The sequence below is a fragment of the Ovis canadensis genome, chromosome 11 (genome assembly GCF_042477335.2).
Source record: "Ovis canadensis isolate MfBH-ARS-UI-01 breed Bighorn chromosome 11, ARS-UI_OviCan_v2, whole genome shotgun sequence".
NCBI classification, from domain to species: Eukaryota; Metazoa; Chordata; class Mammalia; order Artiodactyla; family Bovidae; genus Ovis; species Ovis canadensis.
The window spans coordinates 33587320-33601200 of record NC_091255.1 but is presented as its reverse complement, the minus strand read 5'-3'; the positions used below and the strand labels follow the sequence as shown (position 1 = coordinate 33601200).

Here is a 13881-nt window from a genome sequence, read left to right as displayed (position 1 = left end):
AGGGTTCTTGACCTTCCCCAATCAATCCCCAGTGGCTCAGCTGGTAAAGAACCCGCCTGCCAATGCAGGAGTAGGTGCAAAGAGACGTGGGTTCAATCCCTGGGTAAGGAAGATCCCCTGGAGAAGGAAATGGCAGCCCACTCCAGGTTTCTTACCTGGGAAATCCCATCGACAGAGGAGCCTAGCGGCTCACAGTCCGTGGAGTCACGAGGAGCTGGATAGGACTGAGCACGCATACACAGCAATCAATAGAAATTGACCCCAGAGGCCAAACAAGAAATTCAGGCAAGGCCTTATTGGGGTCTCTGCTGCAGCAGGGGGAGCGAAGACAAACAAGCTCGCTTCCAAAGGTGGAGGGGACAGCAAACTTCCTCATGCAGGGTGAGGGTAGGGGTGTGCCCAGGGTGGGCTGGAGGGGGGGCTCAGGTGTTTTGCCAACCCTTTAGGAGGTGATGTGTGCAGTGGACATGTTCAGTATCCTGCTTTTGCTCCAGGCTCTTCAAAAGTGGCAGTTGGGTTTGGGTTTCCTTTTTCTGGTCTCTTTTTATCTTTTGTCCAGAATTTGTCCCAGCTGCACATGCACGCAGGTATTTTTAGTCCCATACAGTTTCTTTGTATCTTGTTGCTCCAGAAGAGGCGTGTCCAGGTGCAAGCACTGCAGCAAAGGATCCCAGGTCCCAGTCTGTCCCAGCACCGCTGCATGAAGTGTTTCCGGCTTTTATTTTCTCTGATGAATGTCAATAGAGTGTGAGTTTGCTGTTGGTTTTCTGACTAGTTAGTAATCATTTGTAGTATTGTTAATGCTCATGTAACAGTAAAAGAAAAAAAATTACGTTCTTACCACAGATTCAAGTCAGTGGCTAAGGGTTTGTGTTCCGAAGCCACACAGATGTCAACTCAAGGTCTCCAAGTATACCTGCCTCCCAGGGCCCATGGGAGATTGGGTGAGATAATCCTTGGGCAGGGGCTTCATACAGAGCCTGTCCCTGGAGAAGGAGGCAGAGAAGGGATGGAATCCAGGTAGTCTGGGAGCTCTGGGGCTTGATGGCTGCTTTGGATATACAGAACGGGGTAGGGGGCGGGGGGAAGGAGCCGAGGATGGCTCTCTGGTTTCTGGCGTGAGTAGCAGGGTGAATCCTGGCACCTTCTGCTGAGAGGGAATGTGGGAGGAGGAGGGTGGGGGTGGGAGAGGGAAGGTGATGAGTTCACACATTGAGAGTGAGGACCTTGCGGTCGAGAGAAAAGTCCAGCTGTGGCCGGAAGCTGGGAGACACCTGGAGAAAGGCGGTGGTGGTGGATACCAAGGAAGGCATCAGAGCTGGAAGAGCTCAAAGAAGTGGTCCGGGCCTGAGCCCCCGCAAACCCCAGCACTTCCCAGTTCAGAGAAGAACCAGGCCGACAAGGAGAGCTCTTAGAGAACACCCGAGGGGCCGAAGGGAGCCAGGGAAGCATAGCATCACGGATGCTAAAGTGGGAGAAATAGAATCTTTCAAGGTGGTCAGTGGGTCAACCACTCCAGGGTCAGCTAAGAAAGGAAAAGCATCATCCAGATTTGGCAATTAGGCAACCACCAATAACACTCTGCTAAAGGCAATTTCAACAGGATATTGGAGAAAGAAGTCAAGAAGTGTAGATGCTGAGTTTTCAAAGATGCTTATCTCAGAATGTGCTAAGAAAAGAAAATTGGGATTTCCCTGGTGATCCAGTGGTTGGGACTGCTTGCTTCCCCTGCAGGGGCCATGGGTTCGATTCCTGATCAGGGAACTAAGATCCCATAAGCTGAATGGTGCAACTTTAAAGAAAAAAAAAAAGTTTTTAAATCACTGTTAACCACTGTTCTCTGCTGGTATATATTCTGCCTCAAGGACCAAGAAGCTGAGAGGTGGGACAGAAATAAGGAAGCCTCTCCACATGAGCCTACAGTCAACATCGTAAGATGCCATGTTAATCTCTCTCATCTTGGCCCATGTCCTTGAAAAATCAGCGTGTCTTGGAAGTCATAAACCCTGCAGCCGTGAATGCAGACTTTGAAAAGTGTCTAGTCCAACTCAGTCATTGTGCATCCAGGAAAGCTGAAGCCCAGGAAGGAAGGGACAGCGTGCTAGACCCAAATAATGAACTCCCATCCATACCTACGGTTGTGTTTACCTTTACACATAAATTACATCATTACATAATTATCACGGAGCACCAGATACTGGCCTCGTTTGAGCCTCGTTGAGCTGTGGCCTCAGCATGTTCTGAAAATCCCAGAAGCAGCCAATGTCTTTATGAACTATTTATTTCTCATTGCATTCCTTAAATCAGGATTGGCACTGAAGTAGACCATCTCAGTTAGGTACGAAGCCTCATTAATGGAGGGACTTAGTGTCTCTCAAAGTTATTGAGAGAATTAAAATTAAGGAAAGGAAGGCGTTACATCAACAGAGGTTAGCCCATCAGTTACAAGCCAAATCAAGTAGCACTTGTTTCTCAAGCAGGGCACGCACCCTGTCCTGTCTCAGTCTACCGATACCATAGTAAAATCCTCTGTATTTGAGGCCTTGCGGTCTATTATTTTGTGAGCAACGTAGGGTGAAACATGCTGGGTCTCTGAGAGCTAAGTCCTTGGCAGAAGTAAATCACTCTGTCTGAAAATTTCCTTATGTTTCTCAGAACCTTCTGGGGAAATCTCAAAGGTTTAGGTACTGGGTGGTATTGTCATTGTTCGTCGCTAAGTCGTGTGTGACTCTTTGCGACCCCATGAACAACAGGCTTTCCTGTCCTTCACTATCTCCAAGAGCTTGCTCAAACTCATGTCCATTGAGTCAATGACACTACCATCCAACCATCTCATCCTTTGTCGCCCCCTTCTCCTGCCCTCAAACTTTCCCAGCGTCAGGGTCTTTTCCAATGAGTCAACTCTTTTCATCAGGTGGCCAAAGTATTGGAGCTTCAGCATCAGCCCTTCCAAGGAATATTCTGGGTTAATTTCCTTTAGAATTGACTGGTTTGATCTCCTTGCTGTCCAAGGGACTCTCAAGATTCTCCTCTAGCACCACAATTCGAAAGCATCAACTCTTCGGCACTCAGCCTTCTTTATGGTCCAACTCTAACAATCCATACATGGCTGCTGGAAAAACCATGGCTTTGATTATATGGTTCATCTGGAACCACCGTATTTACACCACCCAGCCCATTTGGGTGGGTCAGGAGTGAGCCCCGCTCCCCTGAGGAATTTGCACTTGGCACTGGGAGATTTCAGTTCCATCCGGCTGCTCTCTCGAATAGAGGCGACGTAGGCTTTGGAGGGTGAGTGACAGCTGCCGTCTCTCACATGGATGGGAAACAGCCAGTTTACAATGAGAGGGAAAACAGAAGCTGCTGCACCAAGAGAAAGAAGAGAGGGCTCCCCGCAGCGCTCCCACGCTTGGCTCCAGGCAGTTTCAGCTAGTACAGGGTTTTAGTTTCTCTGTGTGTGTGTCTCTCTCAACTGTTAACCCCAGAAAATATAGCCTTGACTATATTACCAGCAGGGTGGGTTGAGGAAAGATCTGCTTGCTCCCCTCCTAGAGTGAGAGAGAGACGGGGGAGGCAGTCACTTGATATTATTAGGTTGTCATATAAAAAGGCTACGGCAGTTCGGCCACTAAGTTGTGACCGACTCTTGAGGCCCCATGGACTGTAGCCCGCCAGGTTCCTCTGCCCATGGGATTCTCCAGGCGAGAACACTGGAGGGGATTGCCATTTCCTTCTCCAGGGGATCGTCCCAACCCAGGGATTGGACCCAGGTCTCCAGCACTGCAGGGGGTCTCCTGCTTTGCGGTAGCTTCTTTATGCTATAGATGCCCTTGTGTTGTGTTTTGGCCTCTATGGTGTTGACTTCACAGCAGGCTGGGATCTGTTAGCTCGAAAGCTACCACTCCCATCCAGCCCGGAGCCAGACTCAAATTTATACACACTCAGGTGCTTTAGTTATAACCCTAACCATATTTTCAAGCCCCTTAGCACCTGCCTGATTGACGCACCCTGTAAAACTGCACCCAACATCTACCGTTCATAGGTAAGACAAACCCCAGGGGTGCAAAAGGCCCCAGCGCCACCGCTGCTCTCTGGAATTCTCTGATCCAGGGACTCATCTAGACACGTAAACGCCCCCTCATAGTCCCTTCTCCCTGGGGAAGCCCCTTGCCCTCTTCCTTTCCAGGGGGCGGCCCCAGGAGGGCTCCCACCGTGGGGAGCCTGCCCTGACTGCAAGCCCGTCCTGGAGTCACTCTCATACAGCTCGTTGTGTGCTACTACCATCTAGTGGTCCTGGGTTTTTTCCTCGATCAACACACATCCACACATCATGGGGGTGGGGAGGAATAATTCTCCAGTAGGAAAAATCTGGGTGCCATTAGGAAGAAGCGGTAGAGAGAGAAGGCAGCCTAACGCTTGACAGACCCACTACCGGAAGTAACATCAAAGATGAATGAGGCTCTCAGCAGCAGAGGACTGGCACCCACAGGCAACTAGAACACTTTACAGAGATTAAAGCAGTTTAATCTAGTTAATTACAGAACTAGATGCTGCCAGGAAGGGGACAACAGAGGTGCTTCCTGACTCAGGCCTTCTGATTAGAAATATTCAGAAAAGACACTGACCACGTAATGACTTCTTACTGGAGCTGAAGTTCCCCAATTCGATTTCTGGCTCTAAGACGAACTTTTCCTCTATGGAAAGGGGCACACAAGTGGGCTAGGCTCACCCATTCTAATATTGCCTCCTCTGGGGGGCCCAGTGGTAAAGAATCCATCTGACAATGCAGGAGACGCAGGACACGCAGGTTTGATCCCTGGGTCGGGAAGATCCCCTGGAGTAGGAAATGGCAACCCACTCCAGTATTCTTGCCCGGAGGATCCCATGGACAGAGGAGCCTGGCGGCTGCAGTCCACGGGTCACAGAGTGGGATGTGACGGGGCACATGCACACCGGGTATTGAGGCTGTTCCCGACTTGCTCAAAAGCCCTTTTCTGGTGCTATCTGCAGCTAGAATCACTTGGGCTGATTTTTTTAATTTTTTAAATACCAATACTCTGATTATATCACAGTCATTTTGCAAGGAAAAGCCAATTCTTTCCCCCCTACCACACTTCATTGCCTCCAAGTTTATAATTAGAGTCGAATCTCAGTATGTCCCAGGGTCCAATTATAAGGTCATGCATGGGTGAGTATGCACACTCACGGCAGATCTGAGCCAGAGACGGTGAGCAGGAAAGTCAGCTAGAAGGGACTGGAAAAAAGCTGGCTGTTGGGCCCATATCCTTCATTGCCCCTTTTGTAGGAGCAGCCAGGAGTGCTGGAGGACAACCCACCTTTGGCTGTTTGCAGGCTCCTCACTGCCCGCCCTCAGCAGAAGAGGCACCCAGTGAGCGCCTGATAAATGCACCTATTAGTAGAGGAAGCAGTTCTCAAATCTGACCACCCATTAGACTCTACTAGGGAGCTTTTTTTTTTTTTGAAGAATCTCTTAAAATTCTCGTTCATTTAACCAGGTTCCGTCTGCACTGGGTCTTTGTTGCCGCGTGCAGGCTTTCCCTAGTTCCGGCCAGCTGGGGCTGCGCTCTGGTTGCAGTGCTCAGGCTTCTCATTGAGGCGGCTTTTGTCGCAAGAGCTCTAGGCACACAGGCTTCAGGGCTTCAGTAGTTGTGGCTCACGGGCCGGAGAGCATGCAGGCTTCAGTGGTTTTGACACTCAGGGCCTAGTTGCTCCACGGCATGTGGGATCTTCCCCAAACAGGAAGGGAACCGCAGTCCCCGTCATTGCAAGGTGGACATGCAACCACTGGACCACCAGGAAAGCCCACCTGGGGAGCCTGAAAAACTATCCTGATGACGAGCTCACTTCCAGGGATGCTGACTCCATTGATGTGGGACTGGGGACGGGAAGGGATTAGCACATTGGGATACATATTTCTGTTAATCACTGGACATTTTTCTAGTTGCAGAAATCCCTGAACTAGCAGGCTAGATCAGACAGAGGTTCTCAACCTTGGCTGTACATTGAAAACACCTGGAAGGCTTTTAAAAACACCTGGCAAGCTTTTAAAAACTGATGAATCTCCAACCTAAAGATTTTGATTTAATTGGCCTGCCTGGGTATTATTTTTAAGCTTACAGATGATTCTAATGCATAGAACTGTTAGGATGAAGTTGAGAACTATTAGGATAAGAGAATGAAGTCGTCAATATAGGCATTGCAATAACTTTAAATGCAGTATGACTAAAAATATTGAATCCCTGTGTGGTACACCTGAAACTGATATAATATTGTAAGTCATCTGTACTTTAATTTAAAAAATAAATGATGAAGGCATGAGGGACTCTATAGTCCTACACTTCACACTTCAAGGCATCCGGTATGTGTGTGTGTGTGCATGTGTGTATGAATAGTTGAAGAAGTAAAGCTTATCCATAGCATTTCAGCATTATATATTGATGGTGGCCTCAATGGTCCGGCCACTCAAGAAGACTCTTCTCTTGCTCTCCACACATCCTCTGCTTGTCTGGTCTCTGCCTCACCTACACCATACTCACATGACTATCCAGTCCTCTTAATCATAACGTTCTTGCCCCCTGCCCCAGCCACTGATTTCCCTGGTTAACTGGTGAGCCAACCTGACGTCAGTTCCCCCTATAAATGGTAGCCACCTTCTTGCTTGAGTATTGCAGACTGTTGCCGTGTTCTGCCTCCCATCTGGTGTCCACGGTGGGGTGCCGCTCCAGGACTTTGCTTTGGACTTATAAGATTCCCTACCCAGTAAATCACTGATGTTTCTGTTGCCGTCTTGGTTCTCTCTTTGGTCTCATGGCTGGGCAATTATGAGGCTTGCAGATTGGCAGACTACAGCCCAACAGAGGCCCATAGAACAGAGAGGAAGGGACTCATGTTTTTGTTTTAATTTTCTGGCCTTGCTGCACCACATCTGGGATCTTAGTTCCCCAACCAGGGGTTGGACCTATGCCCCCTGCATTGGGTGGCGAAGTCTTAACCACTGGATCACCAGAGAAGTCCTAGGAACTGAAGTCTACTGGGTACCAGGCACTGGCCTAAATGCTTTAAACGTACTTCCTTGTCAAACCCTCACGACAATCCTGGGAGGACAGACCCACAGAGGATCCTATTTACAGAAATAGAGTCAAGACACCTTGCCTGCAGTCACATAGCAAGTCAGTGGCAGAAACTGGACCAAACCCTGGTTTCCAAAAGCTGGTTCCACTCCCAACTCCCAGGGAAATGATTGGCACCATTTGCCCATTGGCCTGACCACCATTCATCCCCAGAGCCTGTCTGGCATCTACTTGACGCTTAGCTAATAAGCATCTCTGGGGGTCTGGGCAGTGCTGTCCAGGCCCAGAGCTGTGGGAGTGATAAAGACCACCCAGGAAAGGTCCCCCAGACCCAGTCAGTGGAGGTCTTGGTCCCAGAGAGTTTGCCAGGGCATAGTCTAAGGACAGAGGAAGATTGGCTGGACAGGCACCAAAGAGTGTCAGCTGGGTGAAGGGAGCCAGTGCCAGCAGCCCAGAGGCCAGGCTGAGGACGGGGCAGTAGATACTCAGGGTTCCCAGCTGCCTTCCCTTAGGAAGGAAGGACCGACTTTCATTCTGACCTTACAACCTTCCCACATTGTATTAACAGGAAGTGAAATTATTTTATAAAACGAGCTCAGATCGTAATCATGACCCCCTCACTCAACCCTTGGCAAAATAAAAAGTTGGCCACCCTATGATGGTATGTCCAGCTGGTTGATGGGTTATTGGTCCAAGAAATCACAAAACCTAGAAACGGAAGGTTTCTCTGGCAGGTTGAGGGTGGAAACCAGCTTGTAGTGGGTGGCAGGGTGGTGGTGGTGGGTAGATAGGCAAGGAAGAGGCGACAGCAGGTGTATATTTTTTGTAGATCGGTGCTCATTTCAGGACTGGCGGTGGCAGCATCACCTGGGAGTTCAGAAGGCAAATTTCTGGTCCCTACCTCAGACCTACAAAATCAGAACTTCTGGGAATGGAGCCGGGCAATCAGGATTTAACAAACCCCTGTCCGTGCGTACTAAGTCTCTTCAGTCATGTCTGACTCTGCGACACCATGGACTATAGCCCACCAGGCTCCTCTGTCCATGGGATTCTGCAGACAAGAATCCTGCAGTGAGTAGCTATGCCCTCCTCCAGGGGATCTTCCCAACCCAGGGATCGAACTCTCGTCTCTTACATCTCCTGCATTGGCAGGCAGGTTCTTCACCTCTAGCACTACCTGGGAAGCGTTAACTCCGAACACACCAGTTAGAGAACCACTCCACCTGCTTGTGAAGAGTCTGAGGGAAAGAGGAGTGGCTGGAGAGTCAGATGAGATGAAAAGATGATTTCTGTGGCTGTGATTCTAGTGTAGAAGATAAGCTTTCTCAAAGCTTTTTATTGGAATGCAATATACCTCCAGAAAAGTGCACGTCACATGTATAGCTAGATACACTTTCACCGTCAGGAACCCAGGTAACCAACCTCAGACGGAGAAACAGTATCACCAAGCATTCCAGACGCCCCTCTGCCTCCTCCTGCTGACTGGTAATGGCAGAGGCTGGTTTCACCTGTTCTTGTAATTTACACATGAAAATTGCTTAGTCGTGTCCAACTCTTTTCGACCCCATAGACTATACAGTCCATGGAATTCTCCAGGCCAGAATACTGGAGTGGTTAGCTGGTCCCTTCTCCAGGGGATCTTCCCAACCCAGGGATCAAACCCAGGTCTTCTGCATTGCAGGCGGATTCTTTACCAGCTGAGCCACCAGGGAAGCCCAAAAGACAAGGTGGACAGGCAACCTCCTCCCCCAACCCCCCCCCACACACACACCCCCCCACCCCGCAAAGGGTCTTTAAACCGCCACGCCAGAAACAAATATGATGTGCTCTTTCTGCTTTGGCTTCTTCCAGTCCTCGTGTGCCCATAAGATCCATCTATGTGATCGCATACAACTGCAGAGCCCTCATTCTCACCACTGCAGAGTACTCCCCATGTACCACACCACTCACTCTCCTGATAATGGATGTGTGAGCTTTCGAATATGGGACTGTTCCAATTCGTGCACTTACGAACATTCTAGTACGTGACTGTTGGGCACATACCTAGCAAAGGGAATTTCTGGAGACTGGACCCTGTTTAAATGCTGAGAAGGAACCCGTAGAGAAGACGTGAAACTACAGGAGAGAAGGGGTCAGTGAGAGAGTGAGCTCCCGGGGGAGGCAAGAGGCAGGGAGTGGGAGGGCTCGGGGCCGGAACCAGAGGCAGAGATCGGCTTTTCGACGGGAGCCGTGTGAAGGTGGGTTTGTAGTTGGGGGTTGATATGGGGGTGGGGGGTGTCTTTGTGTGTCAGCTTTGATTTGTTATGTGAAGAAGGACAGGTAGTCTGCTGAGAGTGTGTGGCAGATGGTTTGGGGTTTGAGGCCCTCGTAGTCGAGCGTGGTTAGGAGAGAGATGACTGGAAAAGGAATGAGACTGTAGCACTCTCTGGAGTTACAGCTTTGCCAGAAAACAGCTCCTTAACGTGAACCCCAGAGTGAAGGAGTCTGGGACACCTGGTTTCCAGGCAGGGGCTCCCCAAGAGGTCTATGGCGCCACCTGCTGGACAAGATGTTCATGACAGGCCCAGAGAGGTATTGATACCTTCACCACCCAAGTTGCTTCCCCAAATAGGGAAGCCCAGATCCCTGGAGTGGCCTCAGGCTGAGCCTTGACCCCAGACAGAGACCAGACACCCCCCTATACCGGAATCTAGCCACATGCTGAGCCCTGATCAAATTCAATGTACTGCCGTCCTCTTTTTCCCCTGTTCCTAGATTAGAGCCTGAACAGGAGAGATTTAGAGGCTGTAGCCCCTAAAGGGGGGCTTCCCCAGTGGCTCAGCTGGTAAAGAATCTACCTGCAATGCAGGAAGCCTGGGGTCAATCCCTGGGTCAGGAAGATCCCCTGGAGAAGGGAACAGCTACCCAGTCCAGTATTCTCTGGCCTGGAGAATTCCATGGACTGTATAGTCCATGAGGTCACAGAGTCGGACATGACTGAGTGACTTTCACTTTCTTTCCTCCTAAAGGGAGGGGCCCACAGATGTCCTGGGTCTCAGGGCCTGTGGCCCCAGGACCAGGCTCCTCCTCCCCTGCATCCCCTAAACCAGGTCCCCTGCCACGAGAGCCCCTCAGGCCCTGTGCCTTAATGGGGCAGGTTCACACACAGCCTCCCTGGCCCCGTGCCCTGCCCAGACCTGTTCTAGATTCCACACCACCCTTCCCCAGGGCTCCTCCACCTCCCACCCACCAGCCCGGGCAGAGCCTCCTGAGACTCAGCCTGGAAGACAGGCAGGCAGGAGGGCAGGCACCGTGGAACCATGGAACCCGAAGCAGGGCCTGTGCTCTACCAGAAGCTGCAGGTCTGGGAGCCAAGCTTGGAGTCCGAGGAGGAAGAGGAGGAGATTTCGGAGCAGCTCATTCCGGATGCCTCCAGGCCCCACGACTCCTCTGGGTGAGTCAGGGAGGGGTCTGGGCACTCAGTGACTCAGGCCTAAGGCTGGCAAGTCCCTCCCAGCCCCAGGAACCTTCTGGTTGAAGGCAGGGACCACCCCACCCCCCCCACCAGCTTCAGCCCCAAGCCTGGCCAGTGCCAGTCAATCCAAGGTCTGTGGGACCGAAGGGACATTTGTACTAAGTCAGCCCCGCCGGCTGCTCTGCCAAAGGCTCCCAGCCCCCACCCCCTGGTGCAGGAGGCACCTGCTGGGCGGGTTGGTTCTGGCTACACCTGGCCAGGCCCGGCTCCTGGAGCCTGCCAAGCCCCGCTAGGCATCCCTCCGGACTGGCTGGACCCTACCTGTGCAACCCCCTCTTCTCCAGAGACCCTCCCCAAGCTCCTTCCTGTCTCCACGTCTCCATTCACAAGGCTGTGTCTTCTGCCAGGAGACCCTTTCTCCTTGGCAAACTTCTCCTCCTGCAAGCATGACCACACCTTTTGGGAATTAGTCCCTGGGTTCTCCAGGGGTTCGTGGATGTCCTCCTGCCTGGCCCTGGCTTAGGACATCGCTCTCTGCAGGAACAAGGCTGGCCATCTGCCCGGGGCCTGGGCCCAACTGGTGGCTGCCCTGCTGTTGCTGGCCATCAGCTTCTCCCTGGCCATGAGGCAGCTCTGCAGCAGTGGTGCCTCTCCGGGAACCTTGGGCTCTGGGGCCGCTCCAGCCAGCGGGCACTCCCACAGGCCTGGCATGTACCACCACAGCGCCATCATCAGCCCAGCAGGTCAGTGCTAGGAGTAGCTCAGGGGAAGAAGGGGGCAGGGTTACTGGTCCCAGCTCCCCACCTCAAGACAGTCCCCTTTCTCACTGCAGCTGAGTGCTCCCGCCTGGGTCGAGAGCTGTTTGTTGCCGGGGGCAACATCGTGGATGCTGGAGTTGGAGCAGCCTTGTGTCTGGCAGTGGTCCATCCTCACGCCACAGGGCTAGGTCAGTAACCCACAACCCCAGACAGCGACCCCAACCCTGGGCCTCAGCAGTGACCTGGAACTCGGGCAGTCAGCAGCCCTGACCTCAGGGCTGGCTGGTGAGCAGGACCTAAGACTTGGGCAGTAGCCCCACCCCTAGGCTGTGACCTTTGATCCCAGATCAGTGTGATCTTGACCCCAGGCCTGGTTATTAATCCCCATCTCCAGGCCTGGTCAGTAACCACTAACCCCAGGCTAAGTCATTGACCTCCACCTGGGACTACCGAGTGCCCCTGACCCCTGTGTGGCCCCTTTGTCTCCTCCCAGGTGCCATGTACTGGGGCCTCTTCCACAATAGCTCCTCGGGCAACTCCACTGCCTTGACATCGGGCCCAGCCCAGACCCTGGCCCCCGGCCTGGGGCTGCCCGCGGCTCTGCCCGCCCTGCACATGCTGCACACTCACTTCGGCCGCCTGCCCTGGCCACACCTGCTGGTGGGCCCCATCTCACTGGCTCAAAAGGGCTTTCTGGTGGACACATCCCTGGCCAGCGCCCTGGCAGCCCAGGACACCAAGGGCCTCTGTCCACTACTTTGCCATGCTAACGGGACACCCCTGGGCCCCGGGACACGAGTCACCAACACCAAGCTGGCAGCTGTGCTCCACAAGGCCTCACTGGCCCCCACTCCAGACCTCTCCGGGGATGCCCTGCTGAGTCTGCTGGCCGAAGACCTGGGGTTGGAGGGCCCCTCAGTCGGGCCCAGGCCCACCTTGGAGCCAGCCCTGCAGCTACCTGTGCCCCAGGGCATCCTGTTCACCACCCCCAGCCCCTCAGCTGGCCCAGAACTGCTGGAGCTGCTGGAAGCATCTCTACAGTCCACAGGGCCCAGCCCTGCACCCTGCCCAGCACTCCTGCAAGCTGCTGCAGCCCCCAGGAGCAGTGTCCTGGCCACCGTGGACAGCGGCGGCTCCGTCCTCCTTCTCACCTCCTCGCTCAACAGCTCCTTTGGCTCTGGACACCTGTCCCCAAGCACCGGGGTTCTACTCAGCAACCTGGTGGCTGAGTCTGCAGCTGGCACCTGGGCCTGTCCCCTCATCTTTCGTGGCATCTCAGATGACACAGAGGTCGATGTGTTGGGGCTGGTGGCTTCAGGGACCCCTGCAGCTGCCACAGTCATGACTCACGCTCTGCTCAGCCACCTGGCCAGGCCCCAAACCCCAGACCAGCAAGGACCAACAGAGAGCCCCAGAGCTTGTGGCCAGGGGACCCTGCTCCAGGTGGCAGCCCACACAGAGCACGCCCATGTCTCCAGTGTCCCCAGTGGCTGCTGCCCCTTCCAGGGGTTTTAAGGTGGGGCAGTGTCTGGCAAGGGTGGACAGGAGTAGGGGGTCTCAGGGGTCTGCCCCATGGAGGCAGGGGCAGAGAGCCCAGCAGCAATGGTGTGCATAAAGAGCGTGCGTCCATTATGTGCCCAACGCTGGCTCACTTCTGGCCTGATCTGTTGTCTGGACTTGAGTTCGGCTCTTTCTTTAGCTAAAGAATCTGAGGATAATGAGGAAAGAACACCAGGAACCTGGGGACAGCCTTGAGTTCCGATCCAGCTCTGGGAAGCACAGATGGAAGAAAGCCATACCCCTGCCGAGGCTCTGGGCAGAGCAGGCAGATCCTGGGGCCATGCCGGAACCTCCGTGCTCCCCTCCAGGCCACACTCCACTGATCTCCCTCGGCCAGGCTGGAAACAAAATAAAGATCAAGTCTCCTGGATGCCATGTGCTACTCTCGCTTCTTGGTTAATTTCACATCAGCCTTTGAGGCGTCTGGGCTCCAGCCACAGGGAACACAGGAGACTGCCACCCAGGGATGCAGAGCCAGGCTAGTGTCTTTCTGCTCCTCCCTGCTCTACTCCCCTGCCTCCCAGGGCAGCACACATACAAGGTAAACCAGTTCTCACTTTCTGAAACTGATAGAGCAAGGAAGGGGTTTGAGATGGTGAGGAGGAGGTGTCCCAAGGGGGAACAAAGGGGGCTGGAGCTGGATGTGCGGTTTCAAGGCCGGGTTGGCCCTCACCTCCCCACCTCCAAGAGGGCTGGGTTCTCTCTGAACTATAATCCTCCACAGGTTAGTTCTCAAACCAAGAAACAGGTGGCCATTAGCACTCCTGCCCCACACTGTAAAATGAATGTATCTCTGACTTACTAGAACTCAGTGCCGCCACCTCCCTCTCGCTGCTCACCCCCCAACTCCCGGACAAAGAATTCTTCCCCCAGCCCAAACAGTACCACAGTCTACCCGCTTATGTTAGCCCCAAGCCTAGCATCGGAGAAGGCAATGGCAACCCACTCCAGTACTCTTGCCTGGAAAATCCCATGGATGGAGGAGCCTGGTAGGCTGCAGTCCATGGGGTGGCTAAGG

General features: G+C 53.1%; 1 protein-coding gene across 2 annotated transcripts; it reads left to right on the top strand.

The window, feature by feature from the left end:
* The first annotated feature begins 10120 nt into the window (after positions 1-10120).
* On the top strand, positions 10121-13233 carry GGT6 (gamma-glutamyltransferase 6). 2 transcript variants are annotated; one of them, XM_069542776.1, is made up of 4 exons: positions 10121-10524; positions 11086-11288; positions 11378-11491; positions 11797-13233. In XM_069542776.1, the coding sequence occupies exons 1-4, from the start codon at positions 10391-10393 to the stop codon at positions 12816-12818; spliced, it is 1473 nt and encodes a 490-aa protein (XP_069398877.1). In that variant the 5' UTR covers positions 10121-10390; the 3' UTR covers positions 12819-13233. The 2 variants fall into 2 exon arrangements, with proteins under 2 accessions (XP_069398877.1, XP_069398878.1); XM_069542777.1 differs by having other exon boundaries at positions 10316-10524; positions 11378-11495; positions 12388-12617.
* Positions 13234-13881: the final 648 nt, after the last annotated feature.